At 39.2% G+C, this 27911-nt stretch overlaps 1 protein-coding gene across 1 annotated transcript in view; it reads left to right on the top strand.

Annotated features, from left to right (window-relative positions):
- Positions 1-5688: 5688 nt before the first annotated feature.
- The window catches only part of LOC136866762 (hemolymph lipopolysaccharide-binding protein), a 42695-nt gene continuing 20472 nt past the window's right edge, over positions 5689-27911 (top strand). Inside the window, exons 1-5 of the mRNA XM_068227050.1 lie at positions 5689-5704; positions 9151-9283; positions 14200-14391; positions 16911-16982; positions 23956-24219. Coding sequence (XP_068083151.1) covers positions 9199-9283; positions 14200-14391; positions 16911-16982; positions 23956-24219 — 613 coding nt within the window. The 5' untranslated portion in view covers positions 5689-5704; positions 9151-9198. The remainder of the gene's footprint in view (positions 5705-9150; positions 9284-14199; positions 14392-16910; positions 16983-23955; positions 24220-27911) is intronic.

Raw genomic sequence — 27911 nt, 5'->3', positions numbered from 1 at the left:
CCCTTGAGGTACAATTCTGGGCAGTTACTATCACTCTTTTGTTTGGAAAATAAGATGCATTTGGTTTTGGTTGAAGAAAAGGTAAAGCCTGTGTGTTTTCCCCATTTGGCAATATCTTCAAGGGAATTCTGTATTATTGTTTGGGTGGTTGACAAGTTGCGACCTCTGCAAAAAATAGTCATGTCATCAGCAAAGAGGCAAGTTTTTACAGGAGGGTTAACGCATGACGTGATGCCATTTATAGCTACTAAGAATAGTGTTACACTCAGAACTGAGCCTTGTGGGACACCATTTTCTAAACTGACTTCTTGGGACAGGACACCATTAGCTCGAACTTGAATGCGTCGGTCTTGCAGGAAGTTATAGATAAAACTGATCATATTTCCCTTAATATTATGTTGCAGTAGAGTTTTAATAACGTGAGTTTTGCACACCATATCATATGCTTTATGAATATCCAGGCAGACAGCAAGGAGATGTTGTCCATAATGAAAGGCATCCAGGATTTCTGACTCTAATACTACTAAGGTGTCAGCTGTTGAGTGAAACTGTCGGAAGCCACACTGTTCTGCAGTGAAGAAATTCTGTTGTTCTAGAACCCATTTTAGCCTTTTATTTATTATTTTTTCCATTAATTTGCACATAGTGCAGGTTAGAGCTATTAGTCGATAGTTATCGGGTAACATGTGGTCGCAGCCAGGTTTAGGTATTGGAATTACTATAGCTTTCCTCCAAGCTACAGGAAAGACTTTCTGTGCCCAAATGAAATTAAATATTTCAGTGAGGAATGCTAGGCCTTCAGGAGGAAGTTCTTTCAAGAAGTCATATATAATATCGTCAGGACCTGGGCTTGTAGTTCGGCAGCTACTAAGTTCAAATAGTACTTCATTAATACTGATATTATCGTTGTAGCATTGGTCAGCACTTAAGTGGATGTGTGACTGTAAATCAGGACAATCTTCACGAGAGGATAAAAATTCTTGTTCATAGTTGGAATCACTTGAAATTTTTGCAAAGTTCTCTGCTAATGCATTTGCAATATCGTGATGTGTAGTTGTAACTGGTCCAGTCGTTTTATTGAGGGCTATGATACGTGAGGGTTTTTTAAGCCCTCTTATTTTTCGTAGGTGTTCCCAAATTGTGTTTTGTGGGGTCTGATGAGAAAGAGATGACACATACTTCAGCCAAGATGCTCGTTTACTCTCTTTTATGACTTTTCGGGCTGCAGCGCGACTTTCTTGGAACCGTAATTTGTTTTGTAAAGTGGGATGGCGTTTATACTTGTAGAATGCTTGGTTTTTCTTTTTAATTGCAACTTTACAGGAATCATTCCACCAAGGAACTGTTTTTCTGTAAGTTGTATTGTTGGTCCTTGGAACAGAATTTTCTGCGGCTTTAAGTATGATATTGGTGAATTCTCTTACTATATAGTCAATCTTGTAATTTTTGAAATGGGTAGGCGGTGGTAATCTATATAACTCTGCCTTAATATTTTCTTTATATTCTTGCCAATTAGCATGTTTAGTATTCCATTTATTTGGGTATACACTTGGGTGGGGCTTGTTGTTTCCATTTATTATGATAGGAAAGTGATCACTTCCAAAAAGGGTTTTGCTCGCTGATGATGTATATATCGTTGCTGCATCTGGAGTGCTCAGACACAGATCTATAGTACTAAAAGTACCGTGCTGGATATCATAATGTGTAGGACCATTCGAGTCTATTAGAATCACATTTTCAGAATCTAGCAACGATTCAATTGTTCTTCCTCGTGTGTTAGTGTAGAGACAGTTCCATAGGGTGTTATGGGAGTTGAAGTCTCCTAAGAGGAGGAATGGTTTAGGAAGTTGATTTATCAGATCTACTAATTCATTTAAATCCATTTTCTGGCTGCTGGGCAAATAAATATTACAGATGCATAGGGAAAATGTTAGAAAGACTGTAACTGCTACTGCTTCCAAATGGGGTTTTAGTGGTATTTCTTTTTGAGGAACATTGTCACGGATGTAAGTGGCAACCCCTCCACTTGCATGAATGGGATTGTTGCGGTTTTTGTGATATGCTGTGAATTGTCTCATATTAGCTACGTAATTATCTCGAAAATTGGTTTCTTGTAAACAAATGATTTCGGGTTGGTGTTCATTAATAAGTTGTTGTAGATATTCGTATTGAGAGTAAAATCCGTTCATATTCCACTGCAGTATCCAAGAATTCATGATGGCTTTTTAAAGATGTATTTACTAGATTTGATCCTTATTTATTGGGATTGTCTGATCTGGGGCAGGCCTATTGCTTTCTCCGTTTATGGCTGTAAGTAGTTTCTTAACAAGTCTGGTACTCTGGTTTTTATTTTTTTTGTCCTGATAGTAGGGGTATAGTTTATTCAGGGTCTCTATGAGATCTTCAACATGGGAAGTGTAAGATAATGCAATAGGTAAGATATTAGTTGCTGATGTTCCTTTAGTATTTTCAAATAAACTTTTGAGTTGTATGAAATTAAGAATAAAATTTGAGGGATTAGCTTCTATTACTTCCTTAACAGGAAGTAGTTGTTCTTCAAGACTGAGGGGATTTAATACCATTAGTTTCTTCTTAGGCTGTTTAATGTCTTGGGTTTTATGAGACCCTAGAACAGGAAATTCATCATCTGTTTTATCATCTCCCGAGATAGAAGAATTATCTAAGAGGGAATTATTATCAGCCTTGGAAGTGTTATTAGAAGAGTCACTTGAAAGGAAGGGTCGTTTTATTCCTTGAGGCTTAGTTATGAGTGATTCTTTATTTACTTCATATATTGGGACTGAAGTGTTCAATTTCAAGGAGATGTCCTGTTCAGAGAGGTTTTTAGAGGAAGATGATGTGTCATTAGAATATTCAATGATTTGCTGAGGGTCAGTAGTTGGCTCAGGATTCATAGTGGCATTTGCTGGGTTGGAGGTGTCCTCCTTGGAAGAAACTGAATGTTGATCAGGTGGCTGGTTGTTTTCTTCTAGAGTCTCAGGTAGTGAGGGACATACTCGGGCCAGGTGGCCTTCTTCTTTGCAAATAAAGCAGGTGGGAACGTCTGACGAAGTGTAGATCCAATAACTGGTTCCTTCGAAACATATTTGTAGTGCATTCGGTAGTTTATTGAAATCGTCGGGTTTAACATATAGTTGTCGGCGGAAGCTAAGAATGTGTGTGAATCCCGGAATAATAATTCCAGCCTTTAAGTTGGATATAGATGACATTGGTTTAATACCCAGTTGTTGTAAATGTTCTTCAATGACTGTGTTTGGTAAAATAGGACATACATTGGATAATATCACTCTCTTGTTTGCTACAATTAACGGTCTGAGAGTGAGATCAATATTATTGATTTTAATTACGGGGTGACTGAGTGACAATTCCTGAACAATTTTTGTGTTCGATAGGAATATGCAAATTCTTGAGTTTGAAATACGAGATATGTAACGTATGTTAGCTGGATCTGTTATTTTTCCTACAGCAAGGACGTAGTCTCTTATTGGGATTCCGTCGTGAGCATCAATAATAATAGCCTGTTCTTTTTTTGGTGTTAACTGCATTACAGAAGCATAACTTTTTTGAGATTGTTTTGGAACATTATGGGTAGAGCTGTCGGTAAGGTTATGTACGGTCTGATTTCCTTGGTAAGAAGCCATTTCTTTGAGGGTGGAAGGCTTTGAAGCCTCCTTGAGTTACGATGTTCAACTGTTGGTTATTGATATCCTAACGGTTTTCTACACGTAGAACAGAAAAGAATCAATTTCACTCTAATTAAATAAGATTATGTCGAGTCCAGTCCTCGAAGTTTACACTGAGTCGTAATACTCACATTTAGTCCAGTATTTGCATTGAGAAAGAACTTGAAGTATGTTTATTTACGTAAAAACTGGCACACATCAATAACACGTTTGTACACATTCACTGCCACCTCGATCTCATCAAGTCATTTTGCATTACTAGCATGCTTGATATATGATGATGTATATCTTATTAACTTTAATGCCAATGTGTTATAATTTGGACCTAGGCCTACCTACAGACTAGGTGAATGCTATGCTCCTCTTCCTTAATATTATTAACTCAGTGTCTTTCTAAATTTTCGCAAAATGGAAGTTTGTAAATAAATGTGAAGTTAGTGTATCATATTTTTGTAGTACAGTCTACATGTTAGGCCTAAACTAATTTTATGCGTTCTCTTTTTATTTTAAAATCATTTACTGTCTATTCAGTGCCTATTTCAATTGAAATATGTTTGTGAATTTCAGTTCTGTGTGTTAGCAAGTCAGCCTGGAGTAAGTTAACATTGTAAATGCTGCCGTGATTTAAAACAGTGTGTTGTTTATCTTTAATGACAGAGTCTCTAAGATATGGTAATAACGGCAATATAATTCAATGTCCTTTAAAATTTAAACTTTATTTGTTGGAAAATAAGTTATTCCACAAGCTAAAAGTATTAAAATCATGTTTGTGTGTGACCATGCTTTGCGTTTCTTTGGATTGCGATCGCCTCCGTAGCGTGACGTCACAGCGCTGTTGTGAGGCCTTATTATCTAGGAGGTGTTGCATCTATCCATATAATCGCTTTTATTTTATCCTGCAGTTCGTGATGTAAAACTTGGTGTTGTGTCGCAGAAGGCAATGGTATTTTTAATCGCAGTTCTTCTATATAGAACAGTTGTCTTGCGAGCTCATAGGTTAGTCTCGAAGGAGCGCTTTTTTTTTTTAATCAGGCAGAGAACTTTTTAAAGACATGGCCTTCTCTCTTTCTAGTGTAGCTAGGTTATCCTTTGATAGGTTTTCCCAGTTAGTGTCTGAGGCGTATGTCATGAAGGGGTATGTTTGTACGTAGACTTTTTTCTCTTAGTGCATGTAAGTTATCAGTAACGCTCTGCTATCTATTGAATATATTAGGAAGCTGAAGAAGGTTAGGGAATCAAAAAGTATCTAGCAGGGAATAGTATTCTTCCGTGATCAGAGAAAGTGTGTACTCTCTGGCTTGACATGTAGTAATCAAACATGGCTGCATGCAATGACATTAGTAAGGATGAAATTACATGTATCAGAATATATGAAAATGTTAGTCGCTTAGCAACCTGCTAAGTACAGAATGTACTGCGGTTAGGGTAAGCCTTCGCCTGAAATTATTAGAGGGGCCATTTAATGATGCGATTTTATTATTATGATTGGCTGAACTTGGAGACCTATCAATGTCTCATTATTCACCGGCAGATAATTCTGGAGAGAATGAAACAAAAATTGAAGCAAATCGATCCAGTAGAATTGACGGACGGATTTGCCAAAGCTGTTTTCCACAAACTCTTTTTATATGTAGATTTAGTACAATAAAAATATTTAAGCACGTAATTATCCAAATCTTAGTTATAAGGGTGGCGGTGGTGTTTGTTATTTATAATAAGGCGAATGAGGTCGTTGCCATGTATGAAAGTACGAGCGAGGACTAATAACTCGGTAGAAAATAGCTTATTAACATATGAGTCTATACGTGATATGCTTTGCCTGTTTTTTTTTTTTCAGAATATGATTTACTGCACACCCTGTGGTTGTTTTGCTTTAGGTATTATGGATGGTTTTAACTGTCACTATTCGCGGTGATTGCCAGGATTCACACATCCGGTCTTCCAACTTCAGGATGAGGATCGTTAGTCGTCGAGATAGCACAGGGCGCTGGACAATACAGGTACGGGTATTATTATTATTATTATTATTATTATTATTATTATTAATAATAATCTTTCTTCGTTATGCCCAATAAAAGAGCGAGTTTTAACTTGTTAGCCTGGTCGGACGTCTTCTTCTTCTTCTCTTCTCCCCCTCCTTCTCCCAAAATCTTTTTATGAATTCGCTGTGGTGCTTTTTCCGTTCTGCTGTCCACGAATGTGTGATTTGTAACCAGAATACCAAAGACTTTACGATTTTTATGGTATCGTCTAGCGTTTATTTCTTGCAAATCCTATTTGATTTACTCCAACCAGTTGATCTTCATCTTCTTTGAACTGATTATGGTTAATAATTTTTTACTAAATATATTATTGTCCATTCTGTAGATGTGACTATGGAATTATTATTATTATTATTATTATTATTTTATTATTATTATTATTATTATTATTATTATTATTATTATTATTATTATTATTATTATTATTGTTATTATACCAGATTTATCGATATTACGTTTATCTTGAGTACCTTTTCGGTACCAGAAACAAGAAAGATGACTTTCTATACCTAACTTATTTACATATAAAACATTTGCAAACAACTTCTACGCCTTCGGTGGACGCTCCAATTACAAGAATTTTCGAACGATATCATAGGTTGCTAAGATCACTGTTCTTCATAGTTCTATATAGCTGAAGGTGTGCAGATTAAGAGTTTTAAGATTGTTATGCAATGTCTTTGGAATAAGACCATTGAGCGTTATTATTGTCAGCACTGTGATAATTTTCGTAGCTCTCCACGTTGCTTTAATTTCTAGCGACAAATCAGTGTAATTATATTTTTTTCTGTAAGTGTTACCTGCAGGCTGCAGGAAATAGGCTTCACAATATCAGTAATGCAGCAGGATTCCCTGGTCTTGTCGAGTATCTGATCTGCTGTGTGGTATTTTCTTGTGGTGATGTTACTTGTATTCCAGTGAAGACTATACTCTGCAATATTCATATTATGCAAGGACTGACTGTGGTGCGAACTTCCATAAAAGGTGTTAAAAATTGCCTGAGTTGGTACTCATGAGCGGGTTTCTGCTGGTTAATTTTTGCTACTTCATCATGCTGTCACGCCATTATGCCTGTATCTCTAGTGTCCGTTTGATAGTAATCGGCATCCAGAAGCAATACTCGTATATTGGATTGTTTCGGTGGATGTGAAGTATGGACGACATAGATCAGATTCTGCCTATTAGTCGTGCAGTTCTGCATATGCACTTCCGGTAGGTCCTTGTTGCAATAACTGAATAAGAAATATAACGCTTCCTGTCTCCAGACAGCGTAAGGAGGAGAATTACCAGCCAATACTGGATTGGTTCATATAACGTAGTAGCCACTGAAATTGCAACAGTAAGTTCTGTAGTGTGCAATAAATGGAATACATGAATTACCAACCATTTAAGGAAATATTTCAATAATAATTGAATTATTACCTGTAAAGATGTCAACAGTTTTGCTCTATAAGTATGAGGTCTTACCTCAACATGGATCTCTGCCCTCTGATGCGAATACATCTATTATTTCGGTCTCTGGTATGGATAGAAATATGTAAACGACACGAGACGGTTTTCGACATGCCGTGGTTAACGCTGATTTTCTCATGAACAATACAACCTAGAGCTAAATGCCATATACTATCATGTACAAGATATGATTTTGCACGAGATAACATAGCAATCAGATCCGATGATAACCGCATCACAATGCAGTGCCGTTTTCGTTTAGTATCAGCTGTACCTTTGGACTGAGTGGACGTATTTCGATTATCAAGGTGTCATTTGAAAAGGAATAAAGAGTTCTCTAAGGCATGACATACTCTTATACAATACCATTTGAAACAAGCAAATGGTGCGCGTGTAAAGTGAAAGTTGGCGACAGAAGTTTAAAATATCTAACATGGGCATATGCCATATATGTAATATAATAGGTATATCCTTCACAAGCTTTGTAACTAGTATATTTCTCCAGTATAGAATGAACGATCCTCAAAATAAATCCTATGTTTAAATTCATCGGATCACATAGCCGTATTCAAGCAGCGGCTGAATCCGGTATAGCCTAACCTCGATTTCTTTTTGAACAAAAAATTATTTCGATAATTGAAACAAATAGATGGAGGTACTTTTGTGTAGTATTCTATCACCCATAGGGTGAAGCCGCTCAGGGAGTGGGGTAATGCTGCGTAGAAGGAAACAGGATATCACTGCGTAGAGTTTGACGACAAAATGTTCGTAATCATAGAAAGTTACCACAGGCATTTATTGCGTAGACTACAGTAACGCCCTTTCTCCTCTCCCATGAAATACCTGGGCCCACTAGGTTTTGAACCTTTGGTCATGGTGTCCTCCCGGGTTTGTCATCATATAAATGATCGTTTTCTCTTCGTTGTAAATTCTGCTTTTCTGAAATTTGCATTTCTCTAGAACTAAAATAACATTTGAAAAATAGTGTCTGAATTCTTCTTTGTCAAATGCTGTAATCCTGTCCATGCTTATACCTTCTACTTTCCTGCCTGATTTATGAATTGCATTTGGGAAATATATTGAGCAAGTTCGTGCCTGTAAACATATATTAAGCATGAACATTGTGTATTAAATTAGGGGCTTCTACGATGTCGTAAGCCAAGCGTCAAAGCGTCAAACCGAAAAAAAAGGAAAAAAGCACGTGTAATAAATTCAACACGTGATCTGCCATTTAACCTTCCTGTTATCTATTCAGTACCGTATTTATGTCTGGAGCTGTAGCTTCTGCAGACTCGCTCTTCAGTCGGTCACGGAGCAATACCGAAGGCTCGTCCTACTTCTCTTTTTAGCACCTTTGATCTAATCACTTCAAATGCGGCATTCATTTGCTTCTCTGACCACTTGGAGGCTACTAGCATGACGCTCATTCTATACATTTCCCATAAGGCGCCTGCTTGCATCAGTCCGCTAACCGAGAACCACTTCACTTCCTCTCGCAAGGTGAACGCACCGAGAGTGATTCTTTGTTTTGCTGTTGGTGATCTCTGAATTAAAACCTTTCTCTCGACTGAATTTGGTTACTTAATGCATCTAATAAATAAATAAATAAATAAATAAATAAATAAATAAATAAATAAATAAATAAATAAATAAATAAATAAATAAATAAATAAATAAATAAATAAATAAATAAATCAATCAATCAATCAATCAATCAATCAATCAATCAATCAATCAATCAATCAATCAATCAATCAATCAATCAATCAATCAATCAATCAATCAATCAATCAATCAATCAATCAATCAATCAATCAATCAATCAATCAATCAATCAATCAATCAATCAATCAATAAATAAATAAATAAATAAATATTCTTATTTTTCATTGGTTATTGTATTAAATTCCTATAAACTCGTACAGATAATTCGACTATTGCTTCCCTTTCAGACCCATAGCGATCGGCTCATTGGAAAGAATCGTTCAACCGAACTGGTAATGGATCTAGAGCAGAACGTCACATCTATCATTCGCAGGGAGAGAGTGTCTCTGGCAGCTTCCGTGCGACTGAATCCTATAGTAGGTAAGAAAAAAACCTTCCTTGCCAAGTATCCGAGGAGTAAATGGAGTATGAGCTAATAAGTGATGTTTGTCAGATCTTGTTTGTCACTAGTAAACATTTTCTTCAATGCCGAGGACTTGGTTTTGATCGTAGACGATGCTCAACATGTGCAATCCAATATCTTCTAGTTTGTTAACATGATGTCGGTAGGGAAGGAACCTAAGGGGATTGAATATCCGATAGGGAATACGAAACTGGAGCAGGCCGATAATTTCAAGTACTTACGATGTGTATTCTCCCAGGATGGTAGTATACTAAGTGAAACTGAATTAAGGTTCAACAAAGCTAATTCAGTGAGCTGGTGGTGTAAGAAAGAAGTCAGATCAGACGACATCGAGAGGAAGGAATATGATGTGTACATTCTCACAGACTAAGTCTTCAGGTGAAGGATGAGCATCGTAGTTGTTCAGCAACAAATACACAGCACTTTCAGGTGATAAGCCTTTCGAAGATAAGTGTGCTTTGACGCCTGGAAGAAACACTTCCTAAACCATACTGTGAATATATTAACATCCATCCAGACGTTCATCGGAGACCGATAATCCACAGGGATCCTTATGACATTTTTGAAACATTATAGATTACGAAATTTCCCTTCCACTGCTGGTTTCACTTTATACGTATGTGCAGCGTTCGCACGAAACTGCTTAATCATGCGGTCCTTGTTTTGTTTAAACCCCTCAGGCGATTTTTCATTTTCACAGTCGAGAGTTGTTTTAGGAAGACACTCCATAATAATCCTGTCCCATCAGCTGAATTTGACCCTCATCCTCCACTACTGTCAGAAACGTTTCTGCAAATTGACTAGCAGAGATATCATCGGTACTCTTCTGTTCACCCGAAACATCTATCTCACTGTCCGACTCGTTGGCTGAACGGTCAGCGTACTGGCCTTCGGTTCGGAGGGTCCCGGGTTCGATTTCCGGCCGGGTCGGGGATTTTAACCTTAATTGGTTAATTCCAATGGCACGGGGGCTGGATGTATGTGTTGTCTTCATCATCATTTCATCCTCATCACGACGCGCAGGTCACCTACGGGAGTCAACTAGAAAGACCTGCACCTGGCGAGCCGAACCCATCCTGGGATATCCCAGCACTAAAAGCCATACGACATTTCATTTCATCTATCTCACGGATGGTAGCGATGATCAGGAAGGGGAGGGGTCAGTCGCCCCCTCACTATGGGGTGAACACATAACATTTTTATTTCATTTTATCCGGCTGAAACTAGGAATTATAAAAAAAAAAAGCACTTTGCGCAATTAAGGCACAGCCACAGCATTTGCCTGGTGTAAAAATGGGAAACAGCAGAAAACCATCTTCAGGGCTTCCGACAGTGATGTTCGAACCCACTATCGCCCGAATGTAAGCTCACAGCTACACGACCCTAACCGCACGTCCAACTTGCTTGGTAATTTCTTTCCCAAGCCATACCAGACCACCCACAATATACTAACATCTTGCTTCAATGAAAATCAGGACGGCAAATTTTCACTTCAAGTGAGGCAAAGGTAACTGTGCCAGTCTGAGTGGCTCACACGGTTGAGATGCTGGCCTTCTGACCCCAACGTGGCAGGTTCGATCCTGGCTCAGTCCAGTGGTATTTGAAGGTGCTCAAATACGTCACCCTCGTATCAGATTTACTGACATGTAAAAAAACTACTGCGGTACTAAATTCCGGCACCTCGGCGTCTCCGAAAACAGTAAAAAGTCGTTAGTGGGACGTACAGCCAATAACATTAATATTAAGAGTAACTGTAGTTAGTGTATAATTAGCCTCTTATTTCTTGGGTTGTAATTGCCAGATATATTTCAGTTTAAGTAGGAATTTAGTTTATTACTTAACGATGATAGGGTTTCTTAAATACTTCTGTAAGCTATAAAAATACGACACTGAACATTTTGGTGCAACACCCAGTTTTAGTACCACCAGCCACCACCGGAAATGATTCCCTTAATTTCGTCCTACGAACTCATTTTCTTCCGCCCCACCCGTACCCCCGTGCGAGCGAAAGGGCCGTTCTTTTGGAACTGTCGTCATCGAAATGCCGAATATGAGGTATTCAGCTATATTTCCGCAATATATGTTCTGGAAAGGTACCGGTGTTCACTGAGCAAGTTTTCTCATTGGCTAACAGAAAAAGTAAACTGTTTTAAATAGCTCATAAGTAATTCTTTCGAGAGGAAATGCCAGATAAGGACAACAAATTACGCTGTTGTCAATTTTTAATATAATAGGAGCAATTTATATGAAGTATTCAGTCAGATGTACCTTTTCTATTAATCAGGCAATTTCTCAACAGTACACATTTGAGTGAAATAGAGGTTCCCAAACTGGTGTCTGCGAGGTTCGCAGGCTTTAAAAAAGTAATAAATATTATTTGGTTATTTGTATTATTATTGTTATTAACATTTGTACCAACTGCGCTTGCAGCTAAGGGATTATTTCCGGTAAGGGATGAAGGTGACTTGTAGGTAAGAAATCTATTAACCAACCTCCCTCCTACACTCCAAGAATAAGATCCTGTCGCAGAACATTCAACTGACAGTTATTCAAAATTACAGTTTACACAACACAATTACAACTGAATTTTGGTTGTAGATCACGTGCAATTTGCAGGATTGGTCCTGAAATACAGACACCTTCCGATCTCATAGGTGAAAACCACTCGTAAGGCACAGTTTCACGTGGACTCCAAATCGCAGGAACGTGACTCCTAATTTCAAAAGTCCCACATTCATCAGTCTGAATTAGTCTGTTTGCAATATATAGTAGGTTTTGGGTTATTCGAATATCTTTCTCATCTTGGCTGATTTTCTGGCTGATTTGCATCAACTTTGATTTACAGTAATTGCGAGCTAATATCCCTTCAGCGTTAGAAGTTGTTAACTCTTTCCTCCGCGCTCTCCTACCTCACGGATTTTAACCTCTTCAGTGGCACGCCCGAGAAATTCTCGGGTGGCGCACGCCTGCCCATAACGTCACCGCCCGAGAAATTCTCGTTTAGCTGCAGTGTTCATTTCGCAATCGCCCAATAATTTCTCAGGTGCTCTAATCGCTTTGGAAAATGTTTTCAAGCATTCTCAACAAATGGCGGGAGGATTTCCAGCTGTATTCACGAAGCGTCTGGCCTAAAATATGCCTTATCTTTTCTACTTTACATATACAACCTCTGGCCAGCTGACGAGGTAAACAGAAATGGCGAGCGCGAAACGGAAGAGAAGTTTGTCTGAAGACAAAATAAGGAACTACATCAAAGATGAATCTCTAAGTGACATTAGTATTTCTGATAGTAGCTATTGATTCTTCAGATGATGACCTCAGTAATTGTAGTGAAAGTGAAGAAGGTATTACGTCAGAAGCTAAGGTGCTGGTAGATGTTGAATATACATTCGTTTGGAAAATGTGTAAGCCTGGGGATAGTGCGCGACCTAATATTATTCCATTTACGGCAAATCCTGGTGTGAGGATTATCAGAGGTGAGTGCGATTGACTGTTTTGAACTGATTGTAACAGATGAAATTGTAAATTTGACAGTGCCCGAAAAAATTCGTTGGTCCTATTCTAAAATTGCATTGAAAAACTTGTAAAAAAATCTCCGCATGGAAGGGCACAGTTTTGGAAAAAATAAACTCTTACAAAATTTGGCAATTGATTGCGTTAGTGTTGCTGATGGGAATAATACAAAAGCATGAAATAAGAATGTATTGCTCACAGGACAGTATAGGTCCTACTCAAAACACCAGTGTTTTATGATTTTTATGAAACTGTATCACAGGCCTACTGTAAAAAGTGTTAATAGAGTGTAAAGTAAGATTTTATTAACCTTGAATAATATATGAATGTGTTCCCTTAATAATTGTTACTCATTCCTTGCTTCCTAAAAATAAATAATTTCCTCCGAAAAACCTCACTTTTCTGGCACAGGAGGTCTCCCAAAACCCGCCACCGAAGGGGTTAAATGAAAGTTAAGAAATATATTTAATGTTAAAAACTAAATCCAACATTGCAGAGATAATAGTTCGAAAGTAGCTTTATTGCTCACATTAAACATTGTCTGATGTCACTGATGTTATAATTTTGCCTTTTGATTGTAATAAAATTGAATTAAATTAGGCCTTTAACAGTTCATAACATATTTGCTGTTTTTTAAATTTCCATACTCAGATGGGGTCCGTGAATTTGTTTTTCAAGGATTCCGTGGATTGGAAGGTTCGTTCATAGATTGTGATAATAGCCACGGAGGCAATTCATCAATCGAAAACATGTTAAAACAGTCCACTCGTCACTACGGATGACAGCATTAATTCCGTGAATGCCTACAAAATCTAACTAGACTACTTGAAATAGACTATCACATTATTAGACTGTTTCGACTTCATTTATGTAAGTGCATGCTAGTCGTCCGCTATGGGATATTCAAATAGAATACTTGGCTTTCAAGATCGCTTTATACTGAGTAACTTTTCATGTTCTGATGAAATATTATGGTCACCTGATCAGTAATAATAACAACGCATGTCTATTACAGTGAGCGTATTAGCTTTCGGTCCTGAAAACTCTGGGTCAAATGATTTTATCTTAAATGGTTACTACCCTTGACTTGGTGACTGGGTGTTTGTGCTGTCCCCGAATTGCCTGCTACTCATACACCACACACAACTCTATACTCCACCGCACTAAAATGCAATTTCCCATACACGGCAGATGCCGCCCACCGTGTTTGGAGGATCTATCTTTCAAAGGCTGCACCAGGTTAGCAATAGTCACATGAACTAATAATAATAATAATAATAATAATAATAATAATAATAATAATAATAATAATAATAATTACGATGTGAAATAAATAATATGCAGTATTTTGAACTTTCAGATTGCTCGGATGAAGATAATTCGTTGATGCATCGTCCATCGGCTTTGATCACGCCGAGTTCGTGGAACAATGCAACGACTTCATTCTGGTGGGAACGAAAAACAACTTCTGATTCGATACGTAACAGAGCTGTTTTACCCAAACGAGTGAACAACAAAACACCGTGGTGGATGAACGACGACATAACTGCAGGTATCTATGTAATGGAGTTTAGTACCTTTTCACATATTTACTGTACACATGGGGTGGTCGTCCAGGTTGATATTCATTAGCCTCTTGCAGCTGTAAATTTGAAATGGTGGAATATGATCTACAAAAGTGTAGACAGTATTGTGATTGACCGTGGATAAGATCAACGAATTTACCCTAACGTCAACCGTTATGTTCCACATAAACTGAGCACGATGAAAGGTGCTATACAGGTTGGTCGGACACAGCGTAAACCGGGTATATGAACGTTAGAAGGTTGGTCATTCTGAAATTTTTTTTTTTTTTAAATTCGATATCACGCGCCGTTGTCATTTTTATTAGCTGCTAAAATTAGCCAATCAGATCGCTTTCCAGGCGAATTTAAATGGATTTTGCGAGGCGGTGTTGCTAAATCTGCATGTAGCTTAGACCCTAAGATCGGCACGAGCCGAAGTACCGAGCTCGATAGCTGCAGTCGCTTAAGTGCGGCCAGTATCCAGTATTCGGGAGATAGTAGGTTTGAACCCCACTGTCGGCAGCCCTGAAGATGGTTTTCCGTGGTTTCCCATTTTCACACCAGGCAAATGCTGGGGCTGTACCTTAATTAAGGCCACGGCCGCTTCCTTCCCACTCCTAGCCCTTCCCTGTCCCATCGTGGCCATAAGACCTATCTGTGTCGGTGCGACGCAAAAAAAAAAAAAAAAAAAAAGAGCCGAAGTAAAACTTTCACCGGGGAGGGATTTGAACATGCACCTCAGAGCTGACAGGATTGCGCCATAGCACTTACGCAACGATAACACCGGGTGAAACCCATTGTATGTTTGTGTTGATGCTGATTTTTCAGCATCGGTAGCTGCTAGGCGATCGATCATTTACGGAAACATTCGTTAAGCAGCCATGTGGCATGCGCACAGTGGATTTGGACTCACACTGCAACGCAAGTCTTCTTCGATTGGTAGTCTCAAGCAGGTCTTAAATCACATACGGACTTAGTAACACCGCCTCGCAAAGCGCAATTGAATTCGCTAGCGAAACGATCTGATTGGCTAAATTCAGCAGCTGATAACATGACGACGGTGTGAGATACAGAATTATTTTCCTCAAACTATTTATCAGAATGACCAGCCCTCTAACGCTTACATACCCCGTTCACGTTGTTTCCAACCACTCTTTACATTAAGAACACCAACATAATATGTGATGCAGATCCAAATAATGTTGTCATAATAGAAAACGCCACCTTTCGGATATTTCGTCTGTTCCCTATCTGGTGGAGAGAGTCATACAATGATAACTATCGACGCAGTCGATATTGGGGTTACCGGATTTCCCGCATTTCCTGGGTTGTCTATATTTTAGCCTCCTTTTTTCAAGTTTTCCACCTCCAGTATTTAAAAAGAAATCTTTTAACTTTCTGTGCGCTTCGTTTTAAAGTACGCGCGAAAAAGAAGAACTATAACATAGAAATCAAACTCTATTATATTTTGTCGATAATCGACAGAAAGTTCCATACTTCCCTTACCTTTCGATTAGCCTCCGATGTTCTATTGTTTGTGAGCTTTCGGTTCTGATGAAACGTTTTTGAGTAGCTTCCTTCACTCTTGTTTGTGGCTGCAACACAGGTAATTAATCATGGGTGAAAAAACCAGAAAAATGGAATTACAACTCATACAATCAGAATTACAAGCTATAGTTAAAGTTATTTTTTAAAGAGTCTTCACTTTTTAAAATCCATTTCAGATATTTATGCAGCTAAGTCAAGGTCGAAATACTAAGGAGGGGATTTGTAGTGTACCTGTGCGGTTGAAATGTGAAGCTAGTTTAATAAGGCCTTGTCAAAAGTATCTTTACGGTTTTCAACTCTCCCTTTCGGCTTTAATTTCTAGCAACCCTAATCGATATGGTACCACAACCTTTCTTTCATGGCTTGCCGGTCGCCTCGTTGATCACCGCCTGATAGAAGGCAAAAAGTCTTGTGGGCGTTATACGCACATTGAAGCGACCTGTATCCACCTGTCAGTCCAAAAATTACAACAATAATAATTAAGAGATTCCGGAAAGGAAACATCTGGAAATATTCATTTTTCACCTTTTTAAGTATCATTAATTTATGAAACCTCCTTCTTCCAGTAACATGTAATACATGCCGTTATCTACTTTGTAAGTACCGGTATTTTAAAATAAGTTTTAATTACATCCTGTAAGGGAGTGTCCCCAGGAGAAACTGCCAAAATTCCATTGATTCCAGACAACTTTATGTTGTGTTAACATTCTCCGGAGAGAGATACAGAAAGTACGAGTTATAGTTCCTGCCAGACTGTGTATATTGTACGCGTTTTCTTGGATCTCTTGTACAATATCATCCACACTTAAAAATACAGATCATCAGCACAATAAGCATTTTTATCGTTATTTCTCATGGGAGACAGTCTCTTTGTTAGTTGACTATGTCAATTTCCATTTTCTACTCCGGGAGAAAATTTAAGACTTTTCTGTATATTCATTTTTCTTTTGTTGGACAGGTACAACAGAAACGAGCACACAGGCAATTAATTACGACAAACTAACAACAGAGAGTTCTAGAATGACGACAGGTAAGCACTTCGTCTTGTATTCTCTTCGCTTCCACTGATGTGAATTTTCAGGCAGTTTTATACCTCTACAACTTCCTCTTTAACGTAAACAAATTACAGTCTTCCTCCTTTAGATTGTACGGTATATGCCCTAATATATATCTTTCTCTTCCAGGTATTTATCATTTATGTTTCTCACACTTACGTCATTGATTTTAGTATAATGCCTGACTTAAAAGGGTGGACTTCATTCATTTTATATTTTACTTGAGGTACCTACGCGTTCTGCTAGTATACATAGGCCTACGCACAGATAGTAATCAGGTATAAGAAGAAAGTTCGACAATAAATACATATAAAGAATGGAATGGACCAGCTTACATAATAACACTGAGTGGTCAAAAGTCATGCGAAGACAATGAATATGTTAATAACGAGTTGCTCCTCCGCGAGCCCTCGAAACGGTAGCAATATGGCAAGGCATCGACTCTACAAGGTGTTGGAATCGTTCTGGAGGGATCTGGATCCACGCATCTTGCACTGCTACCCACAATTGGTCTTGTGTAGTTGGCGCGGGGTTCATGGAGCGTACACCAACATCGACAGCATCCCATAAATACTCAATTGGATTAAGATCGGGGGATCTGGAGGGCCAATCAATGGTCGAGTACATCTACAACCACCCGCGCGCCACCACAGAGCGGTGACATGGTGCATTGTTCTGTTGAAGCATGGCATCTCCATCATGGTATTGTAGGGCCAGAAAGGGATGGAGATGCTCTGAACGGTCCACTTAACGTGCAGCTGTCAGCGCTCCCTGCCGCCGGACATTGGGGCCTAATTGCGACCATGAGAACGCCGCCCAGACCAAAACTGAGCCACCTCCCGCCTGGACACAACCTTGTTGACATGGAGGATACATAGCTTCATGGGGCATACCCCACACTCTCACGCGCCCATCAGCTCGATACAACTGGAATCGGGATTTATCGGACCATACCACACGCTGCCACTGTTCCATGGTCCATTGCCGATGTTCGCGAGCCCATGTACTTCAATGAGTTCTGTGTCGAAGTGTCAGCGAAGGGGCACGAGTTGGTCGTCGGCTGGTGAAGCCCATGCGGTGCAGTTGCCTCCTTACAGTCCTGGTAGAGATGGGTTCCTGACTCACAACATTTAACTGGGCGGTGACCTGACTCTTAGTAGCCCGTCGAGCGCCCAGTATGTTTCTGTGGTGGCGCGCGGGTGGTTGTAGGTGCACTCGAGCATTGATTGGCCCTCCAGATCCCCCGATCTTAATCCAATTGAGTATTTATGGGATGCTGTCGATGTTGGTGTACGCTCCATGAACCCCGCGCCAACTACACAAGACCAATTGTGGGTAGCAGTGCAGGATGCGTGGGTCCAGATCCCTCCAGAACGATTCCAACACCTTGTAGAGTCGATGCCTTGCGGAGGCGAAGTGATATCCGTTCGTTAAACACCAGTGGTTTTCCCGTGCGGCGGTTTACGCGGGTGGTAACATTCTCTCTGCGATATTGAAGATCCACCCTGGATACTGTTGACCTCGGAAACCCGAATTCTCGTGTAATCTCCGCAATGCTATGACCCTTGCACAATGCGCCAGTGATCATCTCACATTCAAAGTCGGTTACCTCGCGACGTGTTGCTATCTTCACAACACTGGTTTCCGTGACAGACTGCTCAGCTACGCCGCAGCTAGGCGCAACGCTAAGGTGTCATACGCGGCACATTTTCTAATGAGACACCCCTTCCCGTTACTTCTGGCCACTCAGTGTATAAATCATGTCCATTACGTTCCTCAAATTAAAGAGCCAAACTACGAGTATGTTCAGTAAGACAAGTATGTATATTCGCAAAAAAGAAAAAAAGAAGAATGAGTGCATGGCATCGCATGTTCCTCACATTTAATATTTTAACACACTTAATTTTAATTATTATCCCAATAAAATTCACCTCCCATGTAGTTACAAAACCTATGGATACCCACAACAAACATTTATCTATACATTAAATTGTACCTGCGAAGAACTTTTACAATACATTGTGTGCATTCTCGTTTTGAGCGACTGTACATTATTACATTTCTATGCATTTATTTAATATTTTTGTTACCTTATGCATCAATATATATGTTTTGTACCTAAGCATATGCATGTACTCTTACACTTTTGAAAGAAGTTTCCCATTGGGTGAAATGTAATGACGTATTTTCTTAAAACTCATTGATGTTTGTAAGTGCAATGAAACGGACGGGAACCAATAAAGGACTAAGGCGCCTATAAACCACTCATTACTAGGGATAGGATTTTGATGACATGTCATCTTTTAATTGGTTCATAACAGACATTGCTAATTTGCTCAAACATCCTGATCATAGTTCCCACATTGTACAAAATGCTAATTTATTAGGTCATTTGTGTCAGTACTTTTAGGTCATTTTCTAAAATTACATGTCATTATTTGGTCTTTTTAAGGAATTTATTACACTATTTTATACTTTATGAGTCATTTTATTACATGTTTAAGGATCTTGAAGCATTTACGCGTGTGGTATTGGATATTATCGCAACTTTGAATGAGGATGAATACGGAGACTTGAGTATATTCACAACTCATTGTCAGTCTGGGGACTAAAGAAACTTTGTTCATCACTTACTTCTTGGAAACTAGCAGAGACACCTGCAATTGGAGAAGTCTTCCTCGGGAACAGTCGAGATTTTCCTCTGAAGATGCGAACCAAAGTTCTCTGCGAAACGTAAAGCATTTCACCTTTTTTCTTGACATGGCAAATGCCCAGATGTTTATTATAATGTCTAGAACATAAATATAGGCTACACCAGCTCGATTAATAAATTGATTGTAAAATTTAATTTAAATTTTATGTCATTCTGTAATGTTTTCGGATAATTTTAGTGGATTTTTACCGTCATTTTATAGAAATTTTTTAAAAACAATTTTAGGTCGTCAAAATCTTGGATCTGGATATTAGCTTTGATCATAAATCTATATACCTGGAAATCTGAAATTTTGCTAATATATTTTCTTTTATGATATTGGCAAGGGATATCAAGAATTTTTGGAAATATGGATCATCAAGTGGTGAAATCTGATCAGATCTATTTTCTACCTCAGCAGTCCTTTAGGGTGGAGTAGTGATAATATGCTTATAAACACCTAATTTTCTCATTCTTGGTCTTTTCCCCAATTACTTGGCCTACCACTAATGTGAATCAAGCCTATTTTTATGACCGGATGATCTTCCCGACGCGAACCCTATGTGGAGGGATGTATTCAATATTTAGTGTTTATGTGGTGGTTGGCAGTGTGATGTATTTTATGTAAATGGAGATGTGTATTAATATGATCACAAAAACCCAGTCCCCGAACTAGAGGTAATAACTTGACGCCACTAAAATTCTCGGCCCGGCTGGTTCTTATGAACCGAAGGTCAGTATGCTGACCACTCATTCAAGGAGTCAAACAAACTCGTATTCTTGTACATCTGTATTGTCTGTGCTCTTCAAATTTTTGCTTCACACTTCGTTTCTTAAAATCTCGGATTAGGTGTTCGAAAGTCGAAAGTGGGTTCAGTTCATTTTATGTCTCTCTACAAAATTACCGTACACGCTATATGGATCAGCGAAAAACATTCTTTACATAATATATAATTAAATTAAGCCGTAAGGAGGACGTGTTCTATGTAGAAATATCACACAGAGCCTTCATTCTACACGTTCTTGACACGCTTCATCCGCTATGCTTATGGCCATTCGACGCAGAAGGAAGCTACTACCCGCACGGCTACGTAACAGTACAACATTCGCTGTGCTTGTGGCTATTCGACACAGAAGGAACGGAACTACCCGCACGGCTTCGTAGCAGTACAACTTTCGCTATGCTTGTGGCTATTCGACGCAGAAGGAACAAACTACCCGCACGGCTACGTAACAGTACGACATTCGCTATGCTTGTGGCTATTCGACGCAGAAGGAACAAACTACCCGCACGGCTACGTAACAGTACAACTTTCGCTATGTTTGTGGCTATTCGACGCAGAAGGAACAAACTACCCGCACGGCTACGTAACAGTACAACATTCGCTATGCTTGTGGCTATTCGACGCAGAAGGAACAAACTACCCGCACGGCTACGTAACAGTACAACTTTCGCTATGCTTGTGGCTATTCGACGCAGAAGGAAGCTACTACCCGCACGGCTACGTAACAGTAAAACATTCGCTATGCTTGTGGCTATTCGACGCAGAAGGAAGCTGCTACCCGCACGGCTACGTAACAGAACAACATTCGCTATGCTTGTGGCTATTCGACGCAGAAGGAACCAACTACCCGCACGGCTACGTAACAGTACAACTTTCGCTATGTTTGTGGCTATTCGACGCAGAAGGAACCAACTACCCGCACGGCTACGTAACAGTACAACTTTCGCTATGCTTGTGGCTATTCGACGCAGAAGGAAGCTACTACCCGCACGGCTACGTAACAGTACAACATTCGCTATTCTTGTGGCTATTCGACGCAGAAGGAAGCTACTACCTGCACGGCTACGTAACAGAACAACATTCGCTATGCTAGTGGCTATTCGACGCAGAAGGAACAAACTACCCGCACGGCTACGTAACAGAACAACATTCGCTATGCTTGTGGCTATTCGACGCAGAAGGAAGCTACTACCCGCAGGTCTACGTAACAGTACAACTTTTGCTATGCTTGAGGCTATTCGGCGCAGAAGGAAATGAACTACCTGTACGGGTGCGTAACAATACAAAGCAATTTAATTATCAGAAACGAGAATGAATTTGAATTCTGGTATTATAACAATGGTTGTTACACTGTCCACTTGCCGATCCGGACGGTCGACTACAGTGTTTGTCGAGGTATCGAGACGCCAGTGTTTAAACCGAAATTGTGAAAGGCTTTGTTTGATGACCTGGCAATGAATTTATTCTATTGTAAGTTTATTTTGCACTCTTTGTGTATATGATTTGATTCGTCATTTTTCTGTTTCTTTTAATTACTTACAATGAGAAATCCGTGTAGGAAGAGGGAGCAACATAAATAGGAGTAAAGGACAACCATGAAAACACAAACAGACTAGGAAAATCTCCATATTATCGTGCCCGGTCTAGAAAACCAAGAACAACGGCCGAGAGGATCCATCGTGCTGACCACACAACACCTTGTAATCTGTAAGCCTTCGGGCTGAGCAGCGGTCGCTTGGTAGGCCATGATCCTTCGCAGCTATCGCGTCATGTGGGGGTGGGAGTGTCTCTTCATAGACGAGCTCTCTCATAAATCCCAGTATTTCTTTCATTTCTTTTCAGTTCCCCAAGAGATCTTCTCCTTCCCAGCTTCATGAAGAGAGCGAGCATCACCGCTCATTATTTCGCAGACCTTCAATTTCGATGTAGGAAAAATATTATAAGACGAAAGCTCTATAAACTCAGGTATAGTGAGAAGACAGAAAGATGAATGCAGACAATAAAGGAGTACGAACACAAGACAAACATAAAAGAAGAAAAGAAACGCATAGATGCCAATTTAAATAATGTCGGAGCAATGTTTTCAGCTGGAACGTTCGAAACCCGTTCCGGTGAATTTTTAGGGCTTTAATTGTTCCTAATCACATGCGTGTTTTTCAATCCTTGCTATAAGTCAATTGCTCGTTTCTGAAAGTAGACATCTATCAACAGACACGAAGAGTACAGAACGAACTGGTGCAGATGGCAACACCAGTGTGATGTGCGTAATATGGAAACTGTTGTGAAAATAGGGTATTATTTTACCTTTGCAATAATATATTTAATATTTTATTTCCATTACACATATGATATATATCTGTCAAAAGTTAAAAGGCGAGAGCTTCAGAGGTCTGGTATACTTTGATTTACTTGCTTTATGAAATGTGGTGGTAGAGTTCCGGTAAAATGACATATTTAGAAAAATCCCCGACTAATGGAAAGAAAAACCAAGTAAAATATCAATCATACTGTATACCAAAAGACAAGTATAACCTACTTTTCGTTGACGGGCTGTTTGTTTACGATGCCACTGACTCACGTCACAGTAGTTATCGTGCTTGGTTTCGAGGCAAGGATCGGCATGTGTCATTTTAGTGTCTGAAATTATTTCAGTGGCTCCTGATATACAACATTCTTTCTTATAATTTGTGTTATGTTGCCAGAGAGAAGAGGAGAGGAGAGGGACAATTTGTACGGGAGCCAAACACCAATAATTGAATATCAGCCAATGCTGCACTATTTCAGTCTTGGCATTTATGCGTCGACATAATCTGTGTTACCGCGCTGGACTTAGCACTCAAGCGTCTTACTTGTTCCGGTGTAATTGCACAATTTTAAACCGAGGTTTTACACTGAACAGAAGTTATTCAGAATAACATTCAAACCAGCGATATTCTTTGACACTTTCTCGTAAACCCAAATAACAACGGAGATGTTCGGATTTTCTTGTTTCATGTTTGCTGCAAACTACCAGTACATTCAGGGTTTTTGAAATGATATGCACCTTTTACTACTGCCCCAAGTGACCGCTACTCAGTCTGAAGACCTGGAGATTACGAGGTAACGTGTGGTCAGTGCGACGAAACCTCTCGGTTTTTACTCTTCTCTTTGCAGACCGGGGCCTTTATCTCGCCGTAGGATAGATTTCCGATTGTTCTCAGTTAGGCTGAGTGGACATCGATTCAACTCTCAAATCCAGGTAAAAATTCCTGAATTTCCCGTGAATCGAACCCAGGACCTCCGGGTAGGAAAGAAACTCACGACCCCTTGAGAACCGAGTCGACCATATCAAGATAAATCACATAAAATAGTTCTTATCATTACATAGGTTAAGAAGTTTGAATATGGAACGAGTGAATCAGCAGCTATTGTGTTCAGTCTTTAAAATTGAATGAGACCTGTCACAACTAATGGGATATCTATGTCTTTCAGCTCCTCCTCCAAAGGACTACGAAGAATTTCCCGGGGTTGGCTATTACAAGTCGACGAAGAAAATACTCTCATGGGATGATGCCAGGAAGGAGTGCAAGGAGGATGGTGCTCACCTCATGGTGATTGATACTGATCAAAAGAAGGAGGTCTTCAAGATCCTGTACCTTAGGCAGTGGCCGAAAGTGAGCAGCGATGGGACGTATTTGGTGAACCTTGTCGGCGTGCATGATCCGGAGAAGACTGGGCACTTCGTTACAGTTCTTGGTTTGTAAAATATCATTGGATTGTATTACCTTGTCACTTTATGTACTGAAGTAGGGTCTCTCTCTGCCTGCCAGCTGGTCTACATCCTGAACATTCTTGTTTAAGAGAAGTTGAAAAATTCTATCTTGCCAATGTTAAACCGTGTATGTATAAAACCCGTGTAGGAAATATTTATGTCTGCATTTAGCATAAGTTCACAGAACCATAATGAAATGACGTTTATAGAACTATCTGTCACCGAGCTCGATAGCTGCAGTCGGTTAATTGCGGCCAGTATCCAGTAATCGGGAGTTAGTGGGTTCGAGCCCCACTGTCGGCAGCCCTGAAGATGGTTTTCCATGGTTTCCCATTTTCACACCAGACAAATGCCGGGGCTGTGCCTTAATTAAGGCCACGACCGCTTCCTTCCAATTCCTAGGCCTTTCCTATCCCATCGTCGCCATTGTATATATCTGTGTAGGTGCGACGTAAAGCAAATAGTAGAACTATCTGTCTGTACTGTGGGGGTGCATTTAGCACGTTAACATAAACATTATGAAAGAAAGAAATCTAATCATGAAAATAAATTTTAAAATTATTAAAACCGTATCATAAAATCAAACTTAAACAAGGTAAAAATACACTACAGCTACAGGCAGGAGGTGGACAGTGGAAGGAACCCTACGAGGTGATGGATTGAAGGACTTCTGTGGCCGAAACTTTAAAAAATGATTTAGTTAATATCTATTTATGATAAAAAACACCACAAACGGGGGAAAAGAAGACTAGCGTAAACACGAGATATAAATACGAACCCTAGTGTAATCAAGTTTCAGTCTTACAACTATCTTGCCGGTACTAGTCTTGAAGGCAAATGTACTTTCTTAAGTTTAGATGTGAACGCGAATGGATCCACTTCGCAGAGTGGGTCGATATGCAAAGAATATTACAAGTAGAAAATGCGAGTTGAAAATGTCACAAAAAAAAGTACAGGTCATAGGAAAACATGTTTACTGAGGTCAAGCTTAGTGAGAAATTTAGTTTTAAGGTAGAGAAGCTGTTAGAAAAGCTTGCCTCGTGCAAACGCGAGGATGGATGTAAAACCTCTTTACACAATCGTAAATTGCAATTTATATTTCTAACTAGCTGATGTACCCGTGCTTCGCTACGGAATTTTATATTGTATATAGAATTCTGGGTTAGGCAGAGTACGCGTTGTGAGCAAAATTGTATTAAATTGCATAGCTGTTAACGTTACCCTAGAAACGCGACGGGGAAGTCCCAAACGTCATTTCTCATATGAAGAATGAGTTAGGGAATTTTCATTGTAATGGTAGTCCTGCTTTCCTACCATCAGTCACAATCACACTCCACCTGCATTTCCAAGTCCTCAGAAAGACTGTTTTAGTGGTTTTCCCAACTGAAATGAACAATGACGTCAATAGGAATGGCACGATTAAATGCAATGCCTTCGTGTGAAATACTCGATCAAATGAAAAACCACACATTTTCTCACGTTTAACGAACAGGACTACGCTGCCGATCTAACAGTCCAAAGTTCCAGAGCTGGAATGATCAAAGCCGCAGACTGCCGTGAGCCGTGAACACTCTTCGTCCCTTTTCGGTGGGGAGAGGGTCGAATAGTAGTGACTCCCAGGGCAAAAACTATGCCCTTTTACTAATCTGTTTCCTAGGAGTACCCGATGAGTCGGAAAGTATCAATTCACTACACTGGCGGCGGAAAAAAGGCAAATTTTTCCTCCATGCCAGGGAAGAAACCCCCTCTTCACTGCTAATTTGGAATAAAATGAATATATAATTGAACAAAAATAAAGAAGAATAAGAAGCTTTTCTTAAGAAATGTCTCTTTTCAGGGTTGAATTTTGAGTTATTTAGTGAATTGTGGTGCTATAGTTTGGAATAGGCGTAAATTGTTATTCTAGACCAGGCCATACTACCATTACTACTACTACTACTACTACTACTACTACTAAGTAAGCGCCTTAAGTGTGTACACAGCTCATTAAAAACAGCGCGTCAGAGTAGGGATCGAATAGCTGGAATACTACGATGACCAATGTGTTACGTACCAGCAGTATTAGAAAATGTATGAATCAGAGGAATGGCATGCTAAAGAAGAAAGTTTTCTAACTCCCCGGCTATTTCCCGCCAGTATTCAGTCAGACTGTTATACTCAGTACGCAGCAGTAGTCCCATCTATCGGAGCTGAGAGGCAGCATAAGAGACAAAGAACATCACAACAAACTATGGTCAAAGTAATGTTATTGTTGATCAATGTTATGCGCTTTTGATATTGTAGGCCTTCATATTTAGTTTTCTTCCGACGCTGAAATACCACTCTTACCATAATCGGTACGGTAAAACTGAATAAAACATAAATGATCGGAAATTGCATTCTCTATAACTTTTGCTATGTAATACTTTTCGATACAAACGTATTTAAAAATTACATTTTAAGGGCCTTCCCCTAAACTACAATTTCATCCAGGGTGAATTATTTTTTGATAGCTTAGACTGTATACCGATTTTCATTAAATTCTGTTAACCAATTTTCTTGTGGCTCGGCGTTGATATGGACTTACCAACAAAATTACAAATTCATGAATATCTGTGTTATCATAGCAGGCACGGTAAAAATGTATAAGACATAAATGGTCGGAAATTTAATTCTATATAACTTTAGTTATATAGTATTTATCGATAGGACCACTAATAATATAAATATTTGAGAATTAAATTTAGGCCTTCCCCTAAACTACCATTTCACTCAGCGTGAATAAAATGAATCATAGCCTAGCTTATAGTGGCTCATTCTCCGACTATGCATAAGAATTTTCATTGAGATAGGACCACTCATAACGTAAATACTTTAATAATTAAATTTTTGACCTTCCCCTAAACTACCATTTCACTCAGCGTGAATAAAATTATTTATAACCTATGTTGTAGGGACTTATTTTCCAACTTTGCATACCAATTGTCATTAATATAGTACCACTAATAACATAAATATTTGAAAATTAAATTTTAGACCTTGCCCTAAACTACCATTTCTATCAGCGTAATTAAAATTATTTATGGCCTAGATTGTAGCGACATATTCCCCGACTTTACATACCGATTTTCATTAAATTCTCTTTAGCCGTTTTCTAGCGATGCGTGTACATACATACAGATAGACAGACAGATAGAAATTACGGAAAAGTGAAAAGTGCATTTCCTTGTTACTGTGGACATGACCGATACAGAAATACCATTCTTTTCAAATTCTGAGCAATGTACAGACAAAACTCTTATTTTATATATATATAGATAGAAAGATCGACGAGTAAACTGCTGTGACAAATTAAAACGTGAAATAAATTAAAATTAAGTTACATTAAGAAATTTAAGGTTTGCTTACCCCAAGAAAGCAAGCACAGAGCTCCCGGACAACACATCCGTTCTACATGATCCCGAAGACAGAATGAAGCTACTCTGTGATGAGCCTCCCGAAGGTAGTCCGCGTTAGGTGGTGCAACAGGAAACAGCACAGCAAAATTAATGACCAATGACCATACAGGAGTGACCATTCGATTTTATTTAAGCCAATTGAATTTAAATTTGTAATTCGACGTTGGCTATCTTGTCCTTGGACACTTCTCGAACTCTGGGTGTTGTGCAAATCTTAGAAAAATCGACATATGCGGTAG

This window comes from Anabrus simplex, chromosome 3, assembly GCF_040414725.1.
Source record: "Anabrus simplex isolate iqAnaSimp1 chromosome 3, ASM4041472v1, whole genome shotgun sequence".
NCBI classification, from domain to species: Eukaryota; Metazoa; Arthropoda; class Insecta; order Orthoptera; family Tettigoniidae; genus Anabrus; species Anabrus simplex.
Note: the sequence above shows the minus strand (reverse complement) of the source record. Positions and strands in the feature narration are given on the sequence as shown.